The 27,729-nt window shown below is 48.9% G+C and overlaps 1 protein-coding gene across 5 annotated transcripts in view; it reads left to right on the forward strand.

The window, feature by feature from the left end:
• The window catches only part of INPP4B (inositol polyphosphate-4-phosphatase type II B), a 3,177,224-nt gene that overhangs the window by 2,190,662 nt on the left and 958,833 nt on the right, over positions 1-27,729 (forward strand). For all 5 annotated transcript variants that reach the window (XM_069631181.1, XM_069631178.1, XM_069631177.1 and 2 more), the window contains one exon: positions 12,536-12,640. In XM_069631181.1, coding sequence (XP_069487282.1) covers positions 12,536-12,640 — 105 coding nt within the window. The remainder of the gene's footprint in view (positions 1-12,535; positions 12,641-27,729) is intronic.

The raw sequence follows: 27,729 nt of genomic DNA on the forward strand, positions 1-27,729 counted from the left end.
GTGCTCCTGTAATAAGACGTGCTGCTGCGTGATGGACTGCTTTTAGGGGAGCAAAGTGAGCAGCTGGGAGCCCTTTCTGGAGAGCATTTCCCCCATTGATGTGCAAGACCACAAGGGCCTGCACTACGGTCCGGAAGTCCTGCCACGGGATGAAGGGTTTGATTTTTCATTGGGTAGAGATTCTGAGCCAGGCTATTTGGGCCTTCTCGGCTATGTGTTTCTGAAAGGACAGACTGCAGTCAATGGTGAAGCCTAAGGATTTCACTGAGTATGAGGGTTGTGGATCAAATTCTTCTAGGCACATATCATTGAGCCATTGTCAGACAAGTATTTTTTTAGCGGGTGGACTAATGAGGATGAATTCAGTCTTGGATGGGTTTAGTTTGAGGTAGACAGTCGACATCCAGGACTGAATAATGGCTAGGTAATTGCAGAGGTGAATTATGTCCTGTTACTCTCATGCAGTGCTTTAAGTGGGTTGGGGCCTGCCGGGGCCGGGCCCCGCCAGTCTCCAAAAAGTGGGGCTGAGCCGGGGCACTGCCGGGGCCCCCCGTTCCCACACAACATTGGTGGGACGCATTATCCCGCCGCGGCTGCAGCCGCGACAGGAGATGCACCCGCCATTTTAATGTCAGGCGAGCTGACAGAAGTGCCACCCAGGCACAGCATTGCTGTGACTCGCTGGCACTTCTGTCAGTCACTGTAAATTCCTATGGTGACCCCTTGAGTCACCAAAGAAAGTCACCAAAGGAAGTTACAGTCCCTTTTTTTCCCCAGGTCGCCGAGGTGTCTTTCTCACCCTCGGCGAACCTGGGGATTCATGTGTTTCTGTATTTATGAAAGATGGGTTGAAAAGTAAACAATTCAATCCATCTTTTATAAAGCTTTGCCAACGGACAAAGACGACTCAGGCTTTGTCCGTCATCAAAGCTTTATAAAAGATGGCTTGAATTTTCTACTTTTCAAGACATCTTTCATAAACAGAGAAATGTTTAAAAAAAGATGGTTTGAAAAGTACACAAACCGTAAGGTACACACAAAAATATATAAATGTTATATATCTGTGTCCATACCTTACTGTGGTTTGTGTACTTTTCAAGCCATCTTGAAGTACACAAACCATAGTAAGGCACTAAAACAAATATATAAATGTATGCATTTTTATATTTATGTGTACCTTACTATGGCTTGTGTACTTTTCAAGCCATCTTTTATAAACATAGAAATATGTTATATATTTCTATGTTTATAAAAGATGGCTTGCATACTACTATTTGCGTGCCTTGCTATGGTCTGTGTATTTTGTTAGGCCACGCCCATCCCACAAGCCACACCCCCAAACGAGGACCGCCCCTCGAGTTCTTACCCCACTTAAAGCACTAAACTCATGTACATCTGAGTACTGTCCACATATTGGTGGATGGCTATATTGGAATCTTTGAGGAGAGTGCTTAAAGGCTCCATGTAATGTAGTTACAGAAGGTCGGCCCATTAAGTCCCTGTCAGTTTCTCGTACATTAGGGTGCACTTTTGCAACTTGCAGAACAATGCCAATTTCTGTGCCCTAATTAACTTTGACTTAGTCAAAGTGTAAAGTCCTAAGCTCCTAAAACGTCTTCATGTACACAGTGAACTTCCGTGTTGAGCTAGATGCTCGCTGGCATTAATTAGCTCATAGGGTAGGTCTCCCTCGAGCTGGATCCTATGTGGTTGTGTTTCAGCTGCTCTGGTCACGTGTTAAACCGTTGTTCTTATGTACTTTAGCCTGCCCACGCCTGCAGCTGCTGAAGTTCAAGTAGACGGCTTATATTTCCCTTGCAAGTAATGTCAAGAAGCAAGCAAGGCTACCTCATTCACCTTACCAGGGACATTGTGGAAGCTAGGAGAGTGTCACTTACATTTTAAAAACGTAATCTCATGTTTAAATTGTAAGTGGCACTCTCGCAATATCTCGGGCCCTGAAGTGGCTATGTTTCAAGGAAGTGGCTATGTTTCAAGTACCTTATGGTGCCCTCCTGACCAGTCAGGAGTCAGACTCAAACGGGGGTACATCCACGCGAGTGGACGGCGTTCACCAACTTTATCAGAGGGCGGACTCTGCACCGACCGGAAGCCCACCCCGCCCCACCTGGGTGTTTGCAGAATTAAAAAATAGTTTGACTTCAACACACAGCGCCGTGGACGGTTTCGAACCACGATCAAAAGATATTGGGGCGAGCCATTTACCCACAAGACCACATGAAGATGAGTTTATAATCCATGTGAACTATTTTATTAGGATTTTACTCTGCAGACAATATTTAAATACAGCCTTTTAGGTCTAAGAAATGGGCACCTTTTACACTTCTGGGTGTTCACATTTTGGGTATTCGTGATATATCCTGGGGTGTCACATGCTTGCCTGTCCTGTGCACTCTCTTCCAGGGATTTCTTCCAGCCTCTGGAATACATCTCTGAGGTAGGTTTGGTTCCTGATGAGGTTCCTTATGACCTGTTATCTGGTCATAGCCAGTTGGAAGACCTGCGTCAGTCTTTGCACAACGCCAGTGGTCTTGATACCTCCCCAGAGGTTGAGTTTGGCAGGCCTGAGCCTGGTACGCATGCTGAATCTTCGTATAGGTGACTCATGTCGAAGGTGACGGAGTACTTGGGGTGGGCTGTGCCACCAGTGGATTTTCTGCAGAATGACCTGACAGATATCCTTGACCAAGGTCCACTCACTGACCCGGTGCTGCCATTTCATATGGCTTTACAGAGAAGGGTGGTGGCGGCGGCTTGGACTGCTCAGGAGAGTCTCCCGGCTGTAAGCAAGTCGTTGCCAAAAGAAATACCATCCAGCCAGTAGCGACCCCTGCTACTTGATTACGCACCCCACTCCGGAGAGTTTGGTGGTGCAGGCGGCTACGACCCCAGCAAAGTAGGCGTCGTACCCAACCATCCCTCCTGATAGGGACGACAAACGTTTTGATGGCTGGGCGAAGAAAGTGTTTTCTTCAGGGGGTATGGCTTTACAGGCAGCCAACTCTGTGTGTGCCTTAGCACGTTTCACTCACACTCTGTGGAATTGTGTGTCTTTGGCAGCTGAACGTATTCCCGAAGGGGAGGAACGGGATGGCTCTCTTGCCCTCATTCAGGATGGCAAGGATGCCGCTCCATTTTGAACAGTCTGCATAATCTGGGGAGCCCAGAGCCGGCTCAACTGTTACCAGGGTGGTGTTGTGAAATGACGACCGGAAGCATAGATTTATGGTTGGCAATAAAAAGGATGTGGATTTTTATTGCTTACAGTATCCTCATAACACATTTTGGTAAGCGTATTTATCGAAAACAAACACACAATGCTAAACAACTGTTATCTTTTGGGCACCGGGCCAGTGGCATCTACCTGGCCTGTGCCGCCAACTGCTTCCCATGGCTTCTTTGGGCCCCGTTCATTGCCCTATTATTTTCTTCTCCTTTCCATTGGGGCGGGTGGGATTGGGAAAAGAAGAAGCAGCCCTCTGCGTGTGCAGAATGACCAGTGGTTCTCCATTCGGAGTACCACAGAGAACTGGTTTCCTCCTTCCAGTTCTCTCACTATATTCGCTTTTTCATGCCTCAGGCATGTCTGCTTCCAGGGGCTTCATGCCCCTCTGGCTGGCGCTGACGGCCATCCACACATAGGTGTGGCCTTGGTCCTCCCTTCCTGTCCTAACACTTGTACCTGCCAGGTCACTTTGTGTTGCTGGTCCCCCCTATAGTGTTGTAGGTGGGGGGACTGTCAGTGGAGGTGGCACCAGGCTGCCTCGCTTCTTTCCTGCAAGGGCTGCTGTCACACACTTGCATATTGTACCTGTTCCCTTGCCCTGAGCCCCCTGATTATTCACATGTGCCTGTGAGCTCCAGTGGTGCCCACTTACGCAGCGTTTGGCCAGTGTTTGGATGCTTTTCTTAGGAAGGTCGATGTACGTACTGTTTTGGTAGTGCAATATTACAGATCACTTTGGCTAAAAGGACAACTACAACATGAAGAGTCGGTGCCTTACATCTTAAGCTACTTTATGCTATTTGAAGAATACCAACTAGCCTGTCGACGCGCCAGTGTCCCCCCATAGCACTCTAATGCTACATAATATTCTCCATTTTGTGCCACTCTTTTAGAGGCATCCGACTTTTTTCTGATTTAACACTTCCTTTCTTCGTCCATTTCGAAGGGATTGGTTCCTCCGACGTATTCCACATCTATGAAAGGTAATCACCACAACTGTGCTGCTTTGGAAAATTTTTGGCATCTGCGTCGATGACGTCGATACGCTGTCCTCGAGGGCCTCCGTCGAGCCGACATCACCGGATGTTATAAGTAGGACACACGACGCCCGTAGCCTCAGTTCCGTTTTTTCAGTGAACGTGTTCGATTCGGAGATCTTGGCGCGCCTCGGTTTTTAAGATTCTTTCGGTTCTTCGAACTTGGTTTGTGAAATTATCATGGCTTCTTCTACCCCGCGGTCGGGATTCAAGAAGTGTCGGGACTGCGGTTCCAAGATGTCACTTACGGACCGGCACGATGTCTGCCTCTGGTGCCTCGGCGAGGACCACGCCACCCATGACTGTGATGAATGCCAGTCTTTGACGCCAAAGGCCTTGCGGGAGCGAAAGAAGAAGCTGTCCGTAGGTAGGGTTTCCAAGCCCCGAATGTCGAGCTTTCGACCAACGATTCGAGGGGCGACTCTCTGCATCGTTGGCGTAAGTCCAGGGGGTCTTGGTCCCGGAGTGGTTCCCGCCATTCCTCTGCCTCTTCGAGGCACTCGCGGAAGCGCCTTCCCCGTCCTCGTCCGAGGACTCCGCCAGACGGAAGGTAACTTGTCCTACTAAGCATTCCACTCCTGCGGAATGGGACGCATTTCGTAAGGAAATGTTGGTGATTTTTCAAGTCGCAGGGCTCCGTTCCATCCGCGCCTTCGAGAGAAACCGGCAAGGAACGCGCTAAAGCCACCGTTCGCACGCCTTCGGGCTCGGGCAGGCGGCGCGATCACCGGGAACCTTCGAGGTCCCGGTCGGACAAGGTGGATTGCTCTAGCCATGCCCGCTCCAGGTCCAGGTCCTCGACGCCCTCGAGACTGGTAGAGCCTCTGAGGTCTTCTAAGAAGACGTCGAAGCCATCGGTGCCATGTCCGTCGAGGGACTCTCTCGAGGCTCCGCCTCCGAGGAAGTCCTCTGCACCGAGGCCGTCGAAGGACACGCTCGGGGAACCACCCTCGAGGTCTTTGTCGAAGCCATCGGCACCACGCTCGACGTCGATTTTGTCGACGCCCTCGACGCCTTTTTTGGAGGCTTTACCAGAGGAAGGCCTTGAAGAAGTCGATAAGGCCTGTATTTGAGCCTTTTTCTGTGCCCTCTTCCAGGGATTTCTTCCAGCCTCTGGAATACATCTCTGAGGTAGGTTTGGTTCCTGATGAGGTTCCTGATGACCTGTTATCTGGTCATAGCCAGTTGGAAGACCTGCGTCAGTCTTTGCACAACGCCAGTGGTCTTGATACCTCCCCAGAGGTTGAGTTTGGCAGGCCTGAGCCTGGTACGCATGCTGAATCTTCGTATAGGTGACTCATGTCGAAGGTGACGGAGTACTTGGGGTGGGCTGTGCCACCAGTGGATTTTCTGCAGAATGACCTGACAGATATCCTTGACCAAGGTCCACTCACTGACCCGGTGCTGCCATTTCATATGGCTTTACAGAGAAGGGTGGTGGCGGCGGCTTGGACTGCTCAGGAGAGTCTCCCGGCTGTAAGCAAGTCGTTGCCAAAAGAAATACCATCCAGCCAGTAGCGACCCCTGCTACTTGATTACGCACCCCACTCCGGAGAGTTTGGTGGTGCAGGCGGCTACGACCCCAGCAAAGTAGGCGTCGTACCCAACCATCCCTCCTGATAGGGACGACAAACGTTTTGATGGCTGGGCGAAGAAAGTGTTTTCTTCAGGGGGTATGGCTTTACAGGCAGCCAACTCTGTGTGTGCCTTAGCACGTTTCACTCACACTCTGTGGAATTGTGTGTCTTTGGCAGCTGAACGTATTCCCGAAGGGGAGGAACGGGATGGCTCTCTTGCCCTCATTCAGGATGGCAAGGATGCCGCTCCATTTTGAACAGTCTGCATAATCTGGGGAGCCCAGAGCCGGCTCAACTGTTACCAGGGTGGTGTTGTGAAATGACGACCGGAAGCATAGATTTATGGTTGGCAATAAAAAGGATGTGGATTTTTATTGCTTACAGTATCCTCATAACACATTTTGGTAAGCGTATTTATCGAAAACAAACACACAATGCTAAACAACTGTTATCTTTTGGGCACCGGGCCAGTGGCATCTACCTGGCCTGTGCCGCCAACTGCTTCCCATGGCTTCTTTGGGCCCCGTTCATTGCCCTATTATTTTCTTCTCCTTTCCATTGGGGCGGGTGGGATTGGGAAAAGAAGAAGCAGCCCTCTGCGTGTGCAGAATGACCAGTGGTTCTCCATTCGGAGTACCACAGAGAACTGGTTTCCTCCTTCCAGTTCTCTCACTATATTCGCTTTTTCATGCCTCAGGCATGTCTGCTTCCAGGGGCTTCATGCCCCTCTGGCTGGCGCTGACGGCCATCCACACATAGGTGTGGCCTTGGTCCTCCCTTCCTGTCCTAACACTTGTACCTGCCAGGTCACTTTGTGTTGCTGGTCCCCCCTATAGTGTTGTAGGTGGGGGGACTGTCAGTGGAGGTGGCACCAGGCTGCCTCGCTTCTTTCCTGCAAGGGCTGCTGTCACACACTTGCATATTGTACCTGTTCCCTTGCCCTGAGCCCCCTGATTATTCACATGTGCCTGTGAGCTCCAGTGGTGCCCACTTACGCAGCGTTTGGCCAGTGTTTGGATGCTTTTCTTAGGAAGGTCGATGTACGTACTGTTTTGGTAGTGCAATATTACAGATCACTTTGGCTAAAAGGACAACTACAACATGAAGAGTCGGTGCCTTACATCTTAAGCTACTTTATGCTATTTGAAGAATACCAACTAGCCTGTCGACGCGCCAGTGTCCCCCCATAGCACTCTAATGCTACATAATATTCTCCATTTTGTGCCACTCTTTTAGAGGCATCCGACTTTTTTCTGATTTAACACTTCCTTTCTTCGTCCATTTCGAAGGGATTGGTTCCTCCGACGTATTCCACATCTATGAAAGGTAATCACCACAACTGTGCTGCTTTGGAAAATTTTTGGCATCTGCGTCGATGACGTCGATACGCTGTCCTCGAGGGCCTCCGTCGAGCCGACATCACCGGATGTTATAAGTAGGACACACGACGCCCGTAGCCTCAGTTCCGTTTTTTCAGTGAACGTGTTCGATTCGGAGATCTTGGCGCGCCTCGGTTTTTAAGATTCTTTCGGTTCTTCGAACTTGGTTTGTGAAATTATCATGGCTTCTTCTACCCCGCGGTCGGGATTCAAGAAGTGTCGGGACTGCGGTTCCAAGATGTCACTTACGGACCGGCACGATGTCTGCCTCTGGTGCCTCGGCGAGGACCACGCCACCCATGACTGTGATGAATGCCAGTCTTTGACGCCAAAGGCCTTGCGGGAGCGAAAGAAGAAGCTGTCCGTAGGTAGGGTTTCCAAGCCCCGAATGTCGAGCTTTCGACCAACGATTCGAGGGGCGACTCTCTGCATCGTTGGCGTAAGTCCAGGGGGTCTTGGTCCCGGAGTGGTTCCCGCCATTCCTCTGCCTCTTCGAGGCACTCGCGGAAGCGCCTTCCCCGTCCTCGTCCGAGGACTCCGCCAGACGGAAGGTAACTTGTCCTACTAAGCATTCCACTCCTGCGGAATGGGACGCATTTCGTAAGGAAATGTTGGTGATTTTTCAAGTCGCAGGGCTCCGTTCCATCCGCGCCTTCGAGAGAAACCGGCAAGGAACGCGCTAAAGCCACCGTTCGCACGCCTTCGGGCTCGGGCAGGCGGCGCGATCACCGGGAACCTTCGAGGTCCCGGTCGGACAAGGTGGATTGCTCTAGCCATGCCCGCTCCAGGTCCAGGTCCTCGACGCCCTCGAGACTGGTAGAGCCTGTGAGGTCTTCTAAGAAGACATCGAAGCCATCGGTGCCATGTCCGTCGAGGGACTCTCTCGAGGCTCCGCCTCCGAGGAAGTCCTCTGCACCGAGGCCGTCGAAGGACACGCTCGGGGAACCACCCTCGAGGTCTTTGTTGAAGCCATCGGCACCACGCTCGACGTCGATTTTGTCGACGCCCTCGACGCCTTTTTTGGAGGCTTTACCAGAGGAAGGCCTTGAAGAAGTCGATAAGGCCTGTATTTGAGCCTTTTTCTGTGCCCTCTTCCAGGGATTTCTTCCAGCCTCTGGAATACATCTCTGAGGTAGGTTTGGTTCCTGATGAGGTTCCTGATGACCTGTTATCTGGTCATAGCCAGTTGGAAGACCTGCGTCAGTCTTTGCACAACGCCAGTGGTCTTGATACCTCCCCAGAGGTTGAGTTTGGCAGGCCTGAGCCTGGTACGCATGCTGAATCTTCGTATAGGTGACTCATGTCGAAGGTGACGGAGTACTTGGGGTGGGCTGTGCCACCAGTGGATTTTCTGCAGAATGACCTGACAGATATCCTTGACCAAGGTCCACTCACTGACCCGGTGCTGCCATTTCATATGGCTTTACAGAGAAGGGTGGTGGCGGCGGCTTGGACTGCTCAGGAGAGTCTCCCGGCTGTAAGCAAGTCGTTGCCAAAAGAAATACCATCCAGCCAGTAGCGACCCCTGCTACTTGATTACGCACCCCACTCCGGAGAGTTTGGTGGTGCAGGCGGCTACGACCCCAGCAAAGTAGGCGTCGTACCCAACCATCCCTCCTGATAGGGACGACAAACGTTTTGATGGCTGGGCGAAGAAAGTGTTTTCTTCAGGGGGTATGGCTTTACAGGCAGCCAACTCTGTGTGTGCCTTAGCACGTTTCACTCACACTCTGTGGAATTGTGTGTCTTTGGCAGCTGAACGTATTCCCGAAGGGGAGGAACGGGATGGCTCTCTTGCCCTCATTCAGGATGGCAAGGATGCCATGTGTGAATCCGTTCAGTCGGGTCTGGACATGGCAGACTGTGTCAGCCGGACCATGGCGGCGAGCACCGTGATGTGCAGATTTGCGTGGTTGCGGAAGTCGGGGTTTGCTCCTGATGTACAAGCCCGGCTCCTCAACAAGCTCTTTGATGGTGAACATCTTTTTGGCAGCAAGGCTGACGAGAGCCTTGAGAGGTTGCAGACCTCCAAAGCTGCAGCGAAGTCATTGAGCGCTGCAGTTCGCCAACCTCCGCCTTTTAGTCCCAGGGGACAGCAATGGAGGGGAGGTTGCTTTTGATACTACTCTTCCTTTGGTAGATCGAGGGGAGCTGCAAGTCAAAGGGGCCACCGTAGGAGTACCAGAGGTGGAAAACAAGGTACTTGAGGTGCCAAGGCTGCTCGGGCAGTTGCCTCTTTGCCCTCAGGCACTGCCGCATGCGCTTCAGCTCAGTCATGAGGCTATGTCCCATGGTTCGCCGGTTGGGGGAAGGCTGGCGCAGCATCTTGTAGAATGGCGTGCCATTACTTCAGATGTGTGGGTTCTGGAGATCATAGCCCACGGCTACTGTCTTCCTTTCCGGAAGAGGCCTCACGACAATCCACCAGGGAATCTCTCTTTGAAGAGTCCAGATCCGCTCCTTGCGCAGGTAATCAAATCCCTGCTGGAGAAAGGCACCAAGAGACCCAAGCTACTCCTCACTGATGACGCCCAAAAAGGCTGAAACATGTCTGGGGATGCTTGTGGTCTCGTGCAGAAGGGATGTGACCTACCAGTTCGGGCTGGACTGCCCCTTTTGGGGTAGGACCAAGCCTGATTTGCATATGGTTTTTCCCCTTCTGTAATGGCTTGGCAGGCTGAAAAACGATGGTCTGGAGGGTTGCCCAGAGCTTTGCCCATGGTTATGATTAATTCAAAACCTTCCAGCCATCACCTTTCTGTTTTGCTAAAGTCACCCCGAGTGGGACGGGTATGCCCAGACCTGGGTCCCGAGTCTGCTGGGCCTAGAGACCCAAGCTACTCCTCACTGATGGCGCCCAAAAAGGCTGAAACATGTCTGAGGATGCTTGTGGTCTCGTGCAGAAGGGATGTGACCTAGCAGTTCGGGCTGGACTGCCCCTTTTGGGGTAGGACCAAGCCTGATTTGCATATGGTTTTTCCCCTTCTGTAATGGCTTGGCAGGCTGAAAAACGATGGTCTGGAGGGTTGCCCAGAGCTTTGCCCGTGGTTATGATTAATTAAAAACCTTCCAGCCATCACCTTTCTGTTTTGCTAAAGTCACCCCGAGTGGGACGGGTATGCCCAGACGTGGGTCCTGAGTCTGCTGGGCCTAGAGACCCAAACTACTCCTCACTGATGACGCCCAAAAAGGCTGAAACATGTCTGGGGATGCTTGTGGTCTCGTGCAGAAGGGATGTGACCTAGCAGTTCGGGCTGGACTGCCCCTTTTGGGGTAGGACCAAGCCTGATTTGCATATGGTTTTTCCCCTTCTGTAATGGCTTGGCAGGCTGAAAAACGATGGTCTGGAGGGTTGCGCAGAGCTTTGCCCGTGGTTATGATTAATTCAAAACCTTCCAGCCATCACCTTTCTGTTTTGCTAGAGTTATTATATTAGCCCACGTGCTCGCCCTTTCTCAAGAAGCCGCTCCGTGTGTATGAACTCGAGGAACCGCTCTTCTTCACCCTTCGTACATTGTTGGATAGGTTGGATTTTCATATCCTCTGGAGAAACCGGTTCCTTTTTAGGTTGCTAGTAGACATAAACAATATCTCAGAGGTTTTTTTTATTTTTAGAGCTGCGTAAGCAAAGTATATGTTAACCATGACGTTTTCCACATGCTGGTTTCAATTGCAGGCCACAGGAAGCATGCCTGTCGCCTGCAGTGTGTATTCCTGGCCGCTCTGCATTACAGATTGCTGTGTGGGCGTCACTGTGGGCACACACAGAGAAGCAGTTAGGAGCATTTGTAAAAACACACAATATTGTAGATTCAAGGAAACCACTTAATACTAAGGGCCATGTGCAAATATTTGACAGGGTTCTGTGCATTCATCGTGTGTTGTAGTGAACATCCGAAATGGATACAGTTGTATGTAAAAATGTAACATTTATACATTAGACTGAACAACTTGAAATGGAAAAATCTGAATGTATTTTTTCTTTTTAAATGCTCCCAAACCTACATAAAAAAAGATACAGGTGGGGGCACCGGTCGCACACGGTTCCCTATTCCCAACCCCCATTCGGTAATGCAAACAGCTGAATATCGGACCTTTCCGAGATGTATGTGTGTGTAATTTACATAGAACAAATGATGTGTGTAAATCTAAATTCGTTTTTCTGAAAACCTCAGAAACATGGGTGAGTGGGGACAGTGGTACCCGATAGGCTTTCTTTTTCCCAACCCCCAGCACAAATGTTATTATGAAGAACTAAAAAGTATGATATTCTCCCAATTTTAAAAATGCTACTATGCCCATAACAACATCCCCTCATCCTGTGGCCATGCTTCAAAATACACCATTTAATAATGACCTAATTCACCGCAGTGTAAAGCATGCTTCATGGTTATATGTTTTCCTTTTTCGTCATTCCTTGTATTTAGTAGTAGTGAGTCTGTCCCAGCCAATCCCTGCTTTCCCTTTGCTATTCCCCACACTTACCTGTGCACACAGTCTATTCTGCACTAGGCCTCCTTACTCGGCACTCAGGCTCGGCAGTCCCAGAGTTTATATTCTGGTGGTCGCCTTGAGGCAAAATGTAGACGAACGCCCGGGCAAATACGCCACCAAACTTGAAGCACACCTCAGGCCCCTTAAACTCATTTCCTAATCTCCAAAACTGCTTCGGACCACAGTCCAGTTGATCCCAAACCCTTCAGAACACCCATCTTCTTTTCTGCATTATTAAGGATGGTCCCACTAACTGGACTGACATGCACCCATGCTGTCACAAAGCACGCTTCCTCCATCGCACCACCCTTGCCTTCCCTCTTTCCAATCCTCTTGTTCAGGGTCCAACTGGTACGGGCACCAGTGAAAAAGTGTCCCTCGATAACAAATTGGAATGACTATTTTTCTTGAAGACAGTTTGTGTACTATTCAAAGGGGGGGTTGGTAAAATTGAATGCAAATAGTGCACTTTAAAGTTTGGTTAGAAGCATTGTATAACAGAGCAGTTACTCAAACTCGGCCTCTTTGGCAAAAAAACGGGTCCACTTTGACCAAAAAAATGTGCCCCAAACTAGAATGTTGGGCCAGTCTTTCAGGCATTGCCCTGTTGCCCAATGGGCCAGCCCTAGCCTGCTCTTAACTTTCCCTGGCTCCTTCTACCTGTGCAGATTTACTGGAGCAATGACTTGGCGCAGTGCAAAAGCCTCCTAGCATAGCGTTCACCTATCTTTAGAAAGAGAAAGCTGCTGCGCCTTGAAAAATGCCGTTGCCAATCTCGTGTCCTTTTCTGCTTGATCCTAGGTAATTCTTTCAAGGCCAGTAGCAGCAAAGGAGAAAAGACGCTCGAGTTTGTTCCAGTTAATCTCCATGTGCAGAGGATGCACGTGCACAGCCGGAAGCAGCGAGGTAATGGATAATCCAGAGCGGAATGACCCAAATGTGCCACGCCATAATGCATGCAGCTGTTCGCTTGTTCCCTCCCGTGCACGAGCGCATTGAAGGCATGTCATCTTACTGCGATCACACGCTTCCCACCTGCCCTGCTTGGGCTTGATGCGCAAGGCGCGGCGGGGCCAGAGTGCAAATGCGTGTCCCTGATACGTCGGCGCCGCAGCTGCTCGCGCAATTTGAAAAAGACTCTTGTTGAGAGATTTTGCGTAAAAAGGCGCGTTGATCTGCGATGACCTATGCAAAACGTAAAGAAAGTAATTATTTTTGTGGAAACAAATTGTAGAGCGCTTCAAAATGTGTAACGTTGATGGATCAGCATAAGGGCAACATAAAAGATTAAACACACAGATTGAATGAAAGAGAAGCGTGTGAGGTTCAGTGGGTGAAAGGTCCCTGTCACTCCAACCGCTTTCAGGAGAGCTCGGCTTCAAGGCGTTGTTGTGGTCTAAGAAAACCAAAACACTGTCATAGCCGACCTGTCTGGCTGCTGTTTTACAATCAACAGGTTTCAGTTTTGTATATAGTTTTCGAGTAGAATGAGCCATTTCAGATATCAAACACACATGCCACAGTACCGTGTCTAGTACAGGCCCGATTCATGGAATAGTTGCCCTGTTCAAAGTGGCTCTGCACTGCTGAAAAGTGACTTTGCACTGCCAACACAAACCCTGATTCATGGAACTCTGCCAAGTGTATTTTTGGCGTGCAAAGGCCGGACAAAGTCGGCGCTTAGTCATTTTTGCAGTACAAAATGTCTTTGCCCGGACTTTACACGGCAAAAATACACTTTGCACAGTTCCGTGAATCAGGGTTTGTGTCGGCAGTGCAAAGTCCGTTTTTAGCAGTGCAAATCCACTTCGAACTGGGCAAATATTACATGAATCGGGCCCTGAGCCTTGCACTGTGGCTATGAAAATTAGGCCTACATTTTTTCAAATCCGCCGCAGCTTTTATCGTGTTAGGTATGCATAGTGTCGTAGCATGTTGTGTGTAATGGGATCCAGGTACTGTACAGTGCATACTGCTGGAGAATGTGGGCTGCCCTCAACCTTTTTCCCTCGCTTGAAAGCAGCATTCTTTATCGGCACGTTTCAGGAGAGCAGTCCTTTAAAGGCACAGAAGCAGCTCCTCTCAACAAGTGGGTTATTATTTCGATGGGGCTCTACCACACAGCAGAGCGGTGCCACTTGCATCGGGACAGTGGGAGAACACTTATGTAAGCAGTGCTGCAATGCTTTCCATGCGACAGTGCGATGCTCCTCAGCAGGAGATGACTTTTGACGTATAAGTCATGCAGCAAGTCCTGAAGAAGACACAGGCTTGGATGGTCAACCTGCATTGTCCTCTCACGGTTGCTAAGATATGGTCATACTTTCTTTACCCTTTGAGGAGCTGTGTGCTACCCGTACTCATTTGGGGGTGCCTGGGTTGCATTTCAATGCCAGGAGTTGCTGCCATCTAGATGGAAGAGGGTAGGAGCCTAGACAGTTGTTCCGAAGTCTTTCTCGAGCATGTAGGCTTTTCATTTCTATGCGATAGAAAGATGACACCAGACTGCTGTGTGGGACTTGAAGGAGAGGTTATCCCTGATACCGAATCCCCTCGGTGTAACCGTGGTGCAGAGCTAGGGTGACACACCCCCTAGTTGCATGTTGGCCCTGTGTTAGTAATGAAGCACTACTCTGTTGGGACTGAGGTTCAGGAAAGTGCTTCACATCCAGGATGGCCTGAGTGTTGGGACATAAATAGATCCTGGAGAACTCTGCCCAGGGCTTCCATGTAGAGGTTGAAGATGGCTGGGGAACTGATGGAATGTGGAGGCACTCTGCATGTCACTGGGAGATGTTGTGGTCTAGAATGGCCCATCTGTACCAGCCGGTGGTTAGAGAGGAATGAATCATACCATTATAGATTATCGTGATACAAGCTTGTAAACGGCGTCTTGAGTGAGGAAATCATTGCTGATGATGAGAAGATATGGGAGTGTTTCTCTAGAGGAGGATTTCACACAGTGGATGGGATGTTGTCATCTTCTTAGGGGCTGTCTTTGAGGGCTTTTGAGTATGTAAGAAAGCTTCCCACTCACAAGGAGGTATAGCACAGCGATGGAGCTTTTCTTGGTGTTTTCAATGTGCTGTCTGATTGTGACAATTTTGCAGACGGAGAATTGGTTGATATTTGCTCGTGGAATGTTGGATCTGTGTTGGGTTTAGTGCATCGCATGACTGCTTTGCGTAAGGTTCTTCTGTTTCAGGTGTTGGCTGTGGTTGATTTATTTGATGTCACTTTACCTGTGTTAATAAGAGTGTATGTCCTGCTGAGCAGTGGTTCTATAGTTCTTCCAGGTTGTGCTCGTATTGGGTTTAGTGCAAGAATATGTATTGTTTGTAGTGTAAATGGATATGTATAGTGCCTTCATGCCACTTTTGTTATGGTAACCTCATTTGCAGAAGGGTAGGTCTTCATGTACCAAGGGGCTGATGACTTAGACTCTGAGGACTGCAGCTTCAGAAGGATGTGAGTGTTTCCATTCACTCTCAGGGTGTCACTGTGTGATTCGAGCAGAGTGCTGAAGTTGGCTTCAGGATGGATGTGCTTCAACGTTCCAGTGATAAGATGCTCTTCAAGTGCTTCATCTGAGAAGTTATTGATGCCATAGTATTAGAGCTTGATGGGTCTAACTTGGGCCTGGAGGCTGGGCAGTAAAGGTAGAATGTGATATGGGATGGTCACTATGATTGACCAGTCAGTAGGGATAAGTGGTAGGCACGATAGAGATGTGTTAACATGAGATGCCCCATTTCTCGTGGGTCGGCTGAGTCTGTTGTGAAGGAGAATGAGGAGAGCTTCTTTTTTCTCCTTAGTGGTACTGTCATGGTATATCTATGTCCCAGAAGCGCTGCTCTACTGTAGGGCAATGTCTCTCTCATAACGGCTGTTCTTTCTTTAATCCGCCACTTGTTGGAGGACTCAGTAAAGTTGGAAAAGAGCCATAGACTAAACTCTCCCTTTCCATCTCCCGAGCAGATGAGTCACATGCTGGTATGGTGTGCACAAGACCCATTTCACCATGTGATTTCCAATGCCACGCCATCAGCTGCCTTTCAGAAAGTGTTGAGCAGCGCCAGACTACCCTTGTTCTCCATGTTCTTTTTACATTTTTTATCTATTTAGTGTTTTTGGTAAACATGATACCTTACGCAAATTTATAAATTATTGATATAGACAGAAAACAAAACAATAACATCAATCAAAAATAGAACATCCCAGTTTAAAATTATTTAACAACAATATTAAAATGTTACCAATATAAAACAATCCTATCAAATATTATTATAACTAGTCCTTTAACATAGCACGTCCTAATGCATTCCCATGTTTCAATTAATCAAAAATCTGTTTTAGAACATTTTCCAAAACTAAAAAGGAAAGAGATTTGTGTGCCATTCATTACCCTCTGCCAAAGCTGGCTCCCAATAACTCCAAATCCATAGTCATTGTTTCTTCACCGAAAGGAAATGTTCATTTACTGAAAACTAGAACCAAAGGGATGCAGGGAAAGGGAATCACAACAAGCGAGAAAAACCATGGAAAGATGAGCAAGAGAACGCTGAGAGAGAGACGCAAAAGGTGCCATAGTGGCAAAGGTTCCCTTGATTCCCTCTCATACTGAAAGGTACAGCAGGATGTCCTAGCACACACGCACATTATATGGGTACGGAATTGGGCAGCAGCAGGCCAAACACCCACCGCGCGCACACACAGAGCATATGCACAGTCTGGGCAAAAGCATCACAAGCTTCACTTACACAGACAGAGCAGTTAAGCCATGGGTGGCCACAGTACAATTCCAACACACACACAGACAGGGGTGTTGCTAGGTCTGGAAAAGACCCGGGGCTACGCTTATGTCGGAACTGTCGGGACTGGGGGCTAGCTAGCCTTTTGGTTGTAGCTCCTGAGATTCTATCCGGGGCTACAACCAAAAGACCAGGGGCTACAGCCCCCTTAGCCCCCCCTTAGCAACGCCTCTGCACACAGACCTGCTACTGCATGGGAAACACCAGTAAATGGTTCCCTCACACACCAAAGAGCTACAGCATGTCTGCCCCTACCACCCACCACCTATAACATGTTCCTTTGTCCCGTGTACGGAGCTTTTAAAACCTCTACTTCGGTCAGCAGGCACTAGAACCTTGGTAGAGGTGGCACATTTATGTAGATCCCTAATCGATCTTAGTTAAAAAAAAGCTCAATTCCTGTATCACACTCGGTCGATTAGGCATAAAGCTCTAGAAGATCTTGCAGAGTTATAGCTAATTGTATGAAGAGCCCAGACCTAACTAGCTAGGGGAGGTGCTAGGTCTGGAAAAGACCCAGGGCTAAGCTGATGTCGGAACTGTTGGGACTGGGGGCTAGCTAGTCTTTTGGCAGTAGCTCCTGAGATTCTATCCGGGGCTACAACCAAAAGATCAGGGGCTATAGCTCCCTTAGCCCCGCCCCATTTCCCCCTAGCAACGCCCCTGGCTAGGGGTATATGAATGGAAGAGTTTAAGGTGTTGAAGAATCCTAGAGGTAAATGTGTTAATGTAAACGTGGCCTGAAATCGTGCCATAGTGGTTTCACTAATGTTGAACATGGCTATAACACAAGCAGTTTGTTGAAAACCTAGTTTAGAGAAGGAAAGGTTGATACCGTTTACATAAGCAACTATTAAAGATATCGAGGAAAAGTAATGTGTTTGAAACTTCTTCTGTTAGAATTGTATGTTTGAGGGAGATGATGCGTGCGTGATTGTTTTGCAAAATTGGAGAACAACAGGTCCAGGTATTGTAAAGAGTTCAGAAAGCACTAGCACTTTAATCTAGAGGGGGCTTAATGGTCGGGCAATGCTGCTTTCATAGTGTAGAGTTTAGGCATGTGTAGTTGTCACTTAATGAGAGAACCGAGCCCCTTATGTATGAGATATTGGTTAATAGATGTAATTGTATTATGAACATGTCATGAATTCTATACTGATAATGTATTTACGTGCATGATAGGTGTTTGTATTTGTGACGTTTTAAGGGTGAACGCCAAAATAAAGAATTATTGAATATAAATTACTGATAACAGCAATGCAAGCTTCACTAACACCCAAAGACGCACACAGTGCTCAAGTCCTAAAATAATAAGTGGGGGGCTCATTAACATGCCAAATGGCTAGTGACATCAACAGAAATTAGCATATTGATGAAATATGCAAATTTAATTTGATTGGCTTTGCATAACTGAACATACTCAAACGTCCTGTCCCCTTTCCTTCATCCTTTGGGGCGTCCCCAACGCGTGGGAATGCCCCGGCACTCTGGTGCATCACCTCAGTCCCTTTTTCTGTTTTTCTGCACAGAGTGTCAGACCTGGCAGCTAGGCACAGGAACTGTTTCAACTTCCCACGTGCTCACCGTTCTTTGTTTTTTTATTATCTTCACCTCCCTTTGGTGCATTGTCTTCCCCCAGTGCTTGTTGGCTGCAGGAGGCTTCACGAGATGTGCATCCTGCGATCGCTCGTTCCCGGCCGCGGACCTCCGCGTGCTCTGTCTTGAGTTCATGGGACTCGACCACTGCTGGAACATGTGTGTGGCTTGCACCTCTCTCTGTCACCAAGCCTAGAAGAATCGTCTTTTCCGCTGGCGGGAGATCTTCCATTCTTCTGCTCACGGTCATCTTAAGGAGTTTGTCGCCGGAACCCCACGTCAAGACAAGGTAGGCCCTTTGTTTAGCTAGGCCCATCAGCACAGAGACTTGTTCCCGGGGGTTTTCAACAGGAAGGGTACCTTGGATTCTGGTTCTGGCAGACCCAAGGTCGTTAAGGCTACTGGCTCCCACGCAGAGGGGCTCTACTGGGCAATCCGTCGACAGACCTGATCCCGCTAAGGCTATTGGCTCCCAGGCACAGGGTCCAAGAGGCTCTTCTGGATGGTTCATGGAGGGGCGATCCAGCTTGTCCTCCTCTTCTGCACCAGTGTGCAAGGGATCGTCATGTTCTGTTTCCAGGAGTCATTTCGAAGCATGATCCAAAATGACTACCGGCTCCGTAGCCGAGGGCGTCCAGCCTACTGGTGCCACCTCTGAGGTCGTTATGCAGAGCGATCCGACTACTGTCCTGTCAGTGGCGAGTAAGGTCTGGGAGAAGTCCCCTGCCAGTGCCCAGATGAACAAGAAATTGGACAGTCGCTTTAGGCTTTTTGATGTGGAGCCAGACCTCTTGGCCTCCCACCCTCAACCACACTCTTCAGTTGTGGTGGCAGCTTCCTTGTATTCCATGCCATTGTCCTCGTTGTCCACGGCAGGTGCCACAGCAAGTAGTCTTTCCCAGGAAGACAAGGCCCTTGAGTCTTTCAGCAAGCGTTGTTATCTCAATGCCGGGCTGCACTTACGACAGGCCAGCACCGATGCCTTTCTAGCTGCGGCAAACCAGAAGCTGTGGTGGGAGATCGGGGAGTTCCTGCCTGACCTCCCTCTGGAGGGACAGGTCTCCGTCAAGGCCAGTATGGCAGAGGCCTGTGCCATTTCACAGGACCTCATGAAGTCTTCGGTCTCCCACATAGACACAGCCAGCAGAGGGCTGTGCCTGGGGGTACAGATGAGACGGATGGCATGGATGCATGCCACACAAGTCTTTGTGGATGTGCAGGAGAGGATCCTGAATCTTCCTTTTGAGTTGAGGGGCCAGCCCTTTTTTATTTGTCCACGGATGACGAGCTGACAAAAAAGATCCCCACGCAGACCGCTAAGTCCTTGGCCATCCTGACCAAACCAGGGCACAATTCCTTCCTTCAGACCCAGAGTAGACCCAACTTCAAACCTGTGCCTTCAGCTGCTTCAAGGGGTTTAGGGGCCGCAGTGCTCAGCGGCCAGACAGGTCCCCCAGTGACCACAGGAGGAAGCAGCAGAGGAAATTGCAGGGCTTTTACCACCCCGCCTCCTTTGCCCCTGCCTCAGATGCCAAAAATCAATTATATAATGGTCAGGGAACGCAGCTTGCCTGTAGAGGGTCAGCTGGCTCTCTTCACAGACAGCTGGAAGTGTTGTTTCAAGAGACCTTGGATTCTTTCGATAGCTTCCATGGGCTTCAGTCTTCCTCTTCCTTTTCCTCTACCTTTTTCTTCTCCTCCCGTGCTTCTGATAGGGCGCTTGCCGCTGTTGCAGGAGATCCTGTCTCTTTTGTACATGCAGGTGGTGGAGCCGGTTCCTCAGTCAGACAGAGGCTCCAGCTTCTACTCCAAGATTTTTGCGGTACCCAAGAACAACCTGGCTGGCCTGAGGGTAGTCCTGGAGCTGTCATTCCTCAACTTATCTTTACAGCTCGAACACTTCGATAATCACCCCAGCACACATAGCCGAGTCTCTGTGCACAGGGAACTGGATGTGTTCCCTAGACCCCGAGGATGCATACCTTCATGTCCCCATCTACCAGCTGAATCAGAAGTTTCTGCAGTTCATGATTGTCACACCACTTCCAGTACAAGGTGCTGCCCTTCGGTTTCAATTCAGCCCCTCGTGTGTTCACAAAACTCATAAATGCAGTGGCTGATTTCCCTCGCTTGGAGGGCCATCACATTTACCCCTATTTGGACAACTGACTAGTGAGGGTCAGTTCGCCCAAGGGGGCGGTGCGCTCCTGCCAATGGCTGGTGGATGTTCTTCACCAACTAGGGTTCTCCCTGACCCGGTGGAAGTCACAGTTTATTCCCACTCGGGACCTGGTGTTCCTTGGAGTGTGCTGGGACACAGTGGTGCAGCGGGTGTTCCCCACATTGGAGAGGCTCCTGTCCCTCCGCAAGGTCATTGGATACTTTCTGGCCAATTCAACCACCTCAGCATTGTGGTTCCAGCACCTTCTGGGCCTGATGGCTTCTTGCATACTCCCAGTGCAACACACCTGCCTCAAGATGAGACGGCTCCAGCTCCACCTGGTGGCCAACTGGGACCCGGAAATGGGGTCGCAGTTGAACTGAATCCCTATCCCCCTGTACTTCCGGCTGGATATTCAGTGGTGGCTGTTGGACGGCAATGTGGCGGTGGGAGCCCTCTTCACCTTGCCGGATCCCACTCTTGTGATGAGAATGGATTCCTCCCTCTCGGGCTCGGGGGCTGCTCTGGAGGGTGCGTGGTCCAGGATGGGGGCTCTCCTGCCTGTCAATCTGTCCGAGCTCAGGGAGGTGGGCCTTCTGCTCAGGGCCTTTCTGCCACTCATCAGGGACAAGGCGGTTCTGGTCAGGACTGACAATTCCACAACAATGCTCTACCTGAACAAGCAGGATGGCAGCCGTTCCCCCTCCTGTGCATGGAGACGGTGTCAATTTGGAAATGGGTCCTGTCAGAAGGGATAGGTATCTCCTAGGTCTATCTCCCGAGGGACAACAGCGCATTAGCGGGCCAGCTCAGCCACCTGGGTTTCAACACCTACGAATGGGGGTTACACAACAGATGTTTGTTGCCCCTGTTCCACAGATGGGGTTTCCGGATCTGTACTTATTTGCATCGCCTCTATAATTCCAGGTGCCCCTGGTTTGCTTCTTGGGCCGGACGGGGACAGGGGTTTGTAGGGGACGCATTCCAGCTCTGCTGACACGGCCGCAAGTGCTATGCGTTTCCTCCTCCTCTGTTGCTTCAGCAGATCCTCTGCAAATTCCAGGCCTCGGTGGGCTACAGCCTCATCATGATAGTGCCCCACTGGCCCTCGTGGGCTTTGTTCTCGGATCTGCTGCCGTTGTGCTCCCAGTCACCTGTCCATCTGTTGATCCCCAGCAGGGGCTTCATGACGCAGTAGGGCAGGGCAGTGGAGCATCCGGACCCAGCCAGTCTGGCCCTAGCGGCCTCGTTCCTGACCAACTGAGACTGCACCATTCCCAGTTCTCGGATGACAACTGGAACATCATACGGGAGGCCAGGAGACCGTCTACACGCTTGCAGTACAAGAGCAAGTGGACCAGGTTCTAAGACTGGGCTCAAGCCAAGGGGCTGGACCCCTTACCTGCTCCCTTGACGATGTGCTGATACTTGCAGCACCTATTTGGTAGCCATTGGGTCTAGAAGAATTCCCCAGAACACATTTTTTCAGCGGTCGACCCAGTGGTTAAGGCCCACCAGAAGGATTTTTTCAGGCTTTTTCCTCTGGTCGATAGGCTGCACCCGGTCTGGGACCTCAAAGTGGTTCTCGTGGCTCTGCAGCGTAAGCACTTCAAGCTGATGGCCTCGGTAGACATCAGGCTGGTGACACTGAAGGCAGTGCTGTTGGTGGGTGAGCCATTTACCACTTTTCATAACAACAAGGTCATCTTGCGCACTCATCCAAACTTCTTGCGCGAGGTGGTCTCTCCATTCCATTTGACTCAGGAAATCTGCCTGCCGCTGTTTTTCCAAACCCTCAGTCGGAAGCTGAGAGGACTTTGCATTTCTTGGACCTCAAAAGAGTGCTAAAGTTCTATCTCTCGCAGACGAAACCTTTCAGGAAGTCTGAGGCGTTGTTCATCACCTTTGGGGGCTTGTCTCCGGCACCCAGGTTTCCAAAGCGTCTATTGCCCGTTGGATAGTCCAGGCCATTTCAGAGGCTTATACGGCCATGGGTAAGGCGGTTCCCGTGGTGATCCATGCCCATGCGGTCAGAGCAAAGTCTAGAGCCTTTCAGAGACATGCTTTTGGGAAGTTCTCGGCAGGGCAGCTACTTGGGGCACTCTGTCTGTGTTCTGTAAGCACTATTCCTTGGATTACCAGCTCCAAGCGGGATGCAGAGATCAAGCAGCCAGTTCTGAAGAACGTTTTTGCTTCTTCTTAAGTATGAGACAGGTTGTCACAGCTCCACAAAATGGTCTTGTTCGGTGGAATCACCCAAAAGAATGGAGGAAAGAGGAAGGGATGTATGAGTAATTAAAGTTACTCACTGTAGTGACTAGAGTTCTCATAGTCCTTAGTCCCCTTTCCTTCATATGTCCCACCCACCTTTCCCTGCTTGTATGCCATGGGCTAAAATATTCAGCATAGCCAGGTCCAATTTGTAAGAAAGGGGACTGAGTTGAGGTGCCGGAGGCTGGGGTCTCTGGGGCTTTTACACACCTGCGGCTGCGCCCCCATGCACTATCCAAATTTTAAGGGGTAAGCCCATTTTTCTCTGCCAAAGGTTCCAGTACCATCCCCATGTTGGGAGACAAATACACTGGGCAAATAGAAAATCAACGCACAAAATATAACCCAAGAGAGGATATTTGTGTTGGAAAATTATATCAATACTTTGTTTATATCAATGTTTCATTTCATTAAATTAAAAGCAATGCAAACATGATTCCCAAACTTTGTGATAAAATTCTCGTTATCTGTTTTTTTATTAATACTTTTGCACCTTTGAATCTTAATCTGGTTAATGCCTTCCATTGTGCTTGTTGTTTCCAACCCTCGCTCCTTCCCCTCACCCCCTGTTATCCCCACCGGTTGGAGAATCTTTGACTGGTTCAACTCATTTCCCCAGACCTGCTTGCCAAAATGGAGAACTATAAATCCACTCCTAACGCGATGCCATCCAGAGGATTTTACAGACGGGCACTCCCACACCTTGGACATCATCCTATACTAATAAGTCAACGGCATACTGTTAAACGGTTCTAGCTGCCTCTATCAGATATTGAAGGCTGGAAGTAAGTGCTGCGGTTTCGTTCTGCACATCAAACTGAACCAAGATCTCCACATTAAAACCCTTGAAAAGTTGCATCATTTCTGCACCACTTTACAGGTAGCACCACGAGATTGAGAAACCTCAGCATGGGGATGCTCCTTTTACTTGAAAGATGAACTGTAGAAGCACAATCATCCTAGGTCAACAGTAATATCCAAGACTGCAATGTAATACAACGCCTGTTCCCAGACAGTGAAGCCATCGCCACCATCTCCCCACTCGTTCTCAATTAAAGAAGAATTTATAATCAATCAAGGCAGTTGTCTCAACTTGTGAGCCCAGCACTCACCTGAAGATAAAACACACTCTATTCGGTGGCACATAGCCCCGTTCTAATCTATCAACATTGCTGATCCCTACATCAGAGAGGCTGTATTGCTCCTTTATAATGTGTCTGTTCTCATGTATTTTAACCCACTGCTGGATACAGACTGCAGACAAAAACATTATTAAAAAAGGATTTTGAATGTGCCCACCAATATTCAACCAAGTTCACAGCTCACTTATTTACCAACATTTCTGGACTGGCTAATGATATGCCAACTGGAAGCATTTTTTGAACACTCTCGCTAGCCATCCCCGACGACTACACCATCCTCTGAGCGGATAGAACAGAATCCAGAGGTGGGGGCCTGGCCGTAATTGCCAAAACTCACCTCGACATTAGACTCGACTCCTCTTCCCACCTCCCATCATGTGAATCACTCACAGCTAAACTGCCTACTGCCAAGTCCCAAACGATATCCATTCACTTACTCTACAGACCTCCTAGACCCTTAGGATCCTTCAACAAAGACATCAGCACCATCCTCACCAATAACCTAAAAAACTCCTCCCAGTGCCTCCTCCTAGGGGACTTTAACCTAGGCTTTAAAGACCCCAATGATCACCAGGCCACCCTCATCAACAATACTCTGTCTGAACTAGGCTTTACCCAAAATGTATCTGGCCCCACCCATAACAAAGGGAGAAGCCTCGACTGGGTAGCAGACTCTAACTGCGCGGCCTCCATCACCAATAACTCCCCACAACCATGGTCTGACCACCATCTCCTCTCCTTCACCCCCGAAGCTTCAAGCCCCACCACCAATAATGTGCTAGCCACAGCCATCCCCACGAGAAGTAAGAAAAATATCACAGTGGAAAAATTGATCCCTCTCATCCTCCCAACGCCTAACCAACTCCCTGCTACCTCCAATGCCTACAACCTCGTAGAAAGCTATAACAAAACCATGCGCACAGCCTTAGACTCCATTGCTCCACTTAAACTAAGAAAATGTAAACCGAAAAAGCACCTCAACCAATGGTTCTCCAGCCACCTTAAAGCTCTTAGATTAGAAAAACGCAAAATGGAACAAGCCTGGAGACAATCTCCCACAGACCATAACAAGATGGTGCTTAATAAAATAACGTCCAACTACAAAAAAGAAATCATAGCTGCCAAACAAGAGTCTTACAACCAGAGAATTGCACAATCCAATTCCAGCACCAATGAGCTGTTTACAATCATTAAAGAACTGGAAACACCGGTGCTTACCCCAGACACCTGCGTGAAGGACAAACAATGGTGCACTAGCGTCCAAAACGGCCTAAACAATAAAATCACATGCCTACAAACTAAAATTAAAAATAAGAAAGAATCCCTAACTAAGTCAACCAACCCCACTAATACCGCCCCGCGCCCCAGACCTCAACACCCCTAACCCAACCCCTTTCGCTTCAGCTTTTCCAAAGTCTCCACTCTTGAAGTGGAAAAAATCATTTTCAGCCTAAAACCCTCTAACTGTCAGGGCGACCTTTGCCCCCCACAAAACATCAAAGATGCAGCAAGAGACCTCTTGCCATTCATCACCAGACTCATTAACGCCTCCTTCTCCACAGGTACCGTCCCCAGCAACCTTAAAGAGTCCTGGGTCCTCCCCTTCTCAAAAAGCCCTCCCTTGACCCCTCCATTCCCACTAACTACAGAACTATCACCACCGTCCCATTCCTGCTCAAGATATTAGACAAGACAGCCTACCAACAAATCCAAAAACACCTTGAAATAAACCATCTCCTAGGTATTCGGCAATCAGGCTTCAGACCCCAACACGGGACAGAAACGGCCCTTATCGACCTGAAGGCCCAAATCGACACCCTTAGAGACAATGGAAAAACTGCCTTATTACCTCTCCTGGACCTTTCCGCGGCATTCGACCTAGTTGATCACAAAATCTTATGCAATCACTTGGACTCAGCTGCCCACTCCTCCCAAGAAGCCATCGGCTGGATAGAGTCATTCCTCAGCAACAGATCCATGTGGCTCTTCTCCACCTCTGCTGCCGCCGACCCCATCCCCATCACATGTGGAGTCCCCCAAGGTTCATGCGTCTCCCCCACACTGTACAACGTGTTCACGAAACCCCTGTTTGATGATCTAGATGGTCTGGGTATCACCTACACTAATTATGCTGATGATACACAGATCCTCATCCCGTTGACGGGAGATTACAACCATGATTTGGCCTTGGTGAACAGGGTGTACCTCATCATCCAGGCATGGATGGCTTCTCACAGTCTATGCTTGAATGATGACAAGACTGAACTCATCATCCTTGGTTCCACCTCAAACTTAACCAAACTACACCAGCTTCATTATAGACGGGAACCCGATTAAGGTAGCCAAAGAAGTGAAAACTTTAGGAATATACATCGACTCCTCCCTTTCCTTCCATAAAGAGGTTAGCTCTATGGCATCTTCCACGGCCTACACATGTAAGCTGATAAGAGCAGCCAAACCCTTCTTATCCACCCAGAACTGCATTACGTTAGCCTGAGCCCTTGTATTATCAAAACTGGACTACTGTAATGCCCTCTACGTAGGAGCTAGCAAGCAGGTCACCAACAAATTACAGACGCTACAAAACAACGTTCTTAGAGCAGCGCTCAGTATCCCTAAGAGAGAACACAGCTCTAACATTAGGAGAACCTATAATTGGCTCAACACCACAGACAAAATCTTGCTAAAAGTATCCTCACTAACGCACAAATGCCTCAACAACGCTGCCCCCCGCTACCAAGTCGATAGAATAAGCAAATACACCTCTAATAGACCTACCAGGACTTCCAAAGCAAACCTGCTCACAGTTCCTAGATTCAAACGCACCAAAATGGGTGGCAACAGCTTCCAGGTGAAAGCAGCCCAACACTGGAACTCCCTACCACCCTCCCTAAGGACACCACAAACTTACACACACTTCAGACGCAACTATATCCACTGGAGAAAGAACAATGATCACTAATACTATCCAGCCCACCGCACCGCTGCACAACATGTAAAATATGCTCTTTTGTAAATTTGTACACTTTTTGCCTTATCTGTAAATTTGTAAACCTTGTGTCTTCCATTGCCCATTGTAATTACTGTAATGTAATATGTAATGCAACTGTAATGCATAGTAACCGGTAACCAAGCTGTGAATAACCTTGTTGCTCCTGCGCCCTCATACCCCCGGGTCTGGTGCACAATACAAATGAATAAACTAAACTAAACAGCTCACTTATTTCCAACATTTCTGGACTGGCTGATGTGGAAGCATTTCTTGAACAAAGTGGCCATTTGTATGCTGCTCTGGCAGGTTTCTGATGTTGTCTGTGTACTGATAGTACTGGATGTTTTCGGAATCTTGTGACACGATCGACCCTCCCATCTTACTAGACTGTTTAAACATAGTGGGCATTCATGGTCAAGGCCTAAACTGGATCATCTCCTACTCATCAAGTGCAAAACCTGTTCACCTTTGGAATATTAAAGAAGAGGGATGAGTTCTGGCATTTTTCAAGCCTCAACACTCGCCCCTTTTTCAATTGAGCTATTCATTTTTTAGCCATATTAATCTGTGATTGTGGTTTGTACTCCCGGAAGTAGTCTGGTGGTGTGAGAACCCTTGTCAGATTAAGAGGAGATTTTGAGTCTATGTGAGACCTTCTTTAGGCTTTCTTCTGAATCGTGTAACTTATTTTGTTAGCTAAGTAACTTTAAAAATGAGATCTTAGTTACCTACACATCAAAACATCTGTGCTGCTTCATGTATTGGTCTGAATGTGCAAGGTACTTCCCACAGGCATCAAACATAGGAGACTTTGTGGAGTCTCTGCTTTCTCTTTATCCACCGATTGCATCAGTGTCTAGAGTTTGTTATTTTCAACAACGAAAATGAAGACTACCTTTCATTTTGGTCCTTCCCACATGGAGTCCTAGCGATAAATGTGCTAGGGTTTTGAATGCATTGATCACAGAGCAATCAAATGAGGCCTGTTCAGTGAGTGCAGAACACGGCCGCCTGGCTCGTAA

This window comes from Ambystoma mexicanum, chromosome 6q, assembly GCF_040938575.1.
Source record: "Ambystoma mexicanum isolate Mex_15411 chromosome 6q, UKY_AmexF1_1, whole genome shotgun sequence".
Taxonomy (NCBI): Eukaryota; Metazoa; Chordata; class Amphibia; order Caudata; family Ambystomatidae; genus Ambystoma; species Ambystoma mexicanum.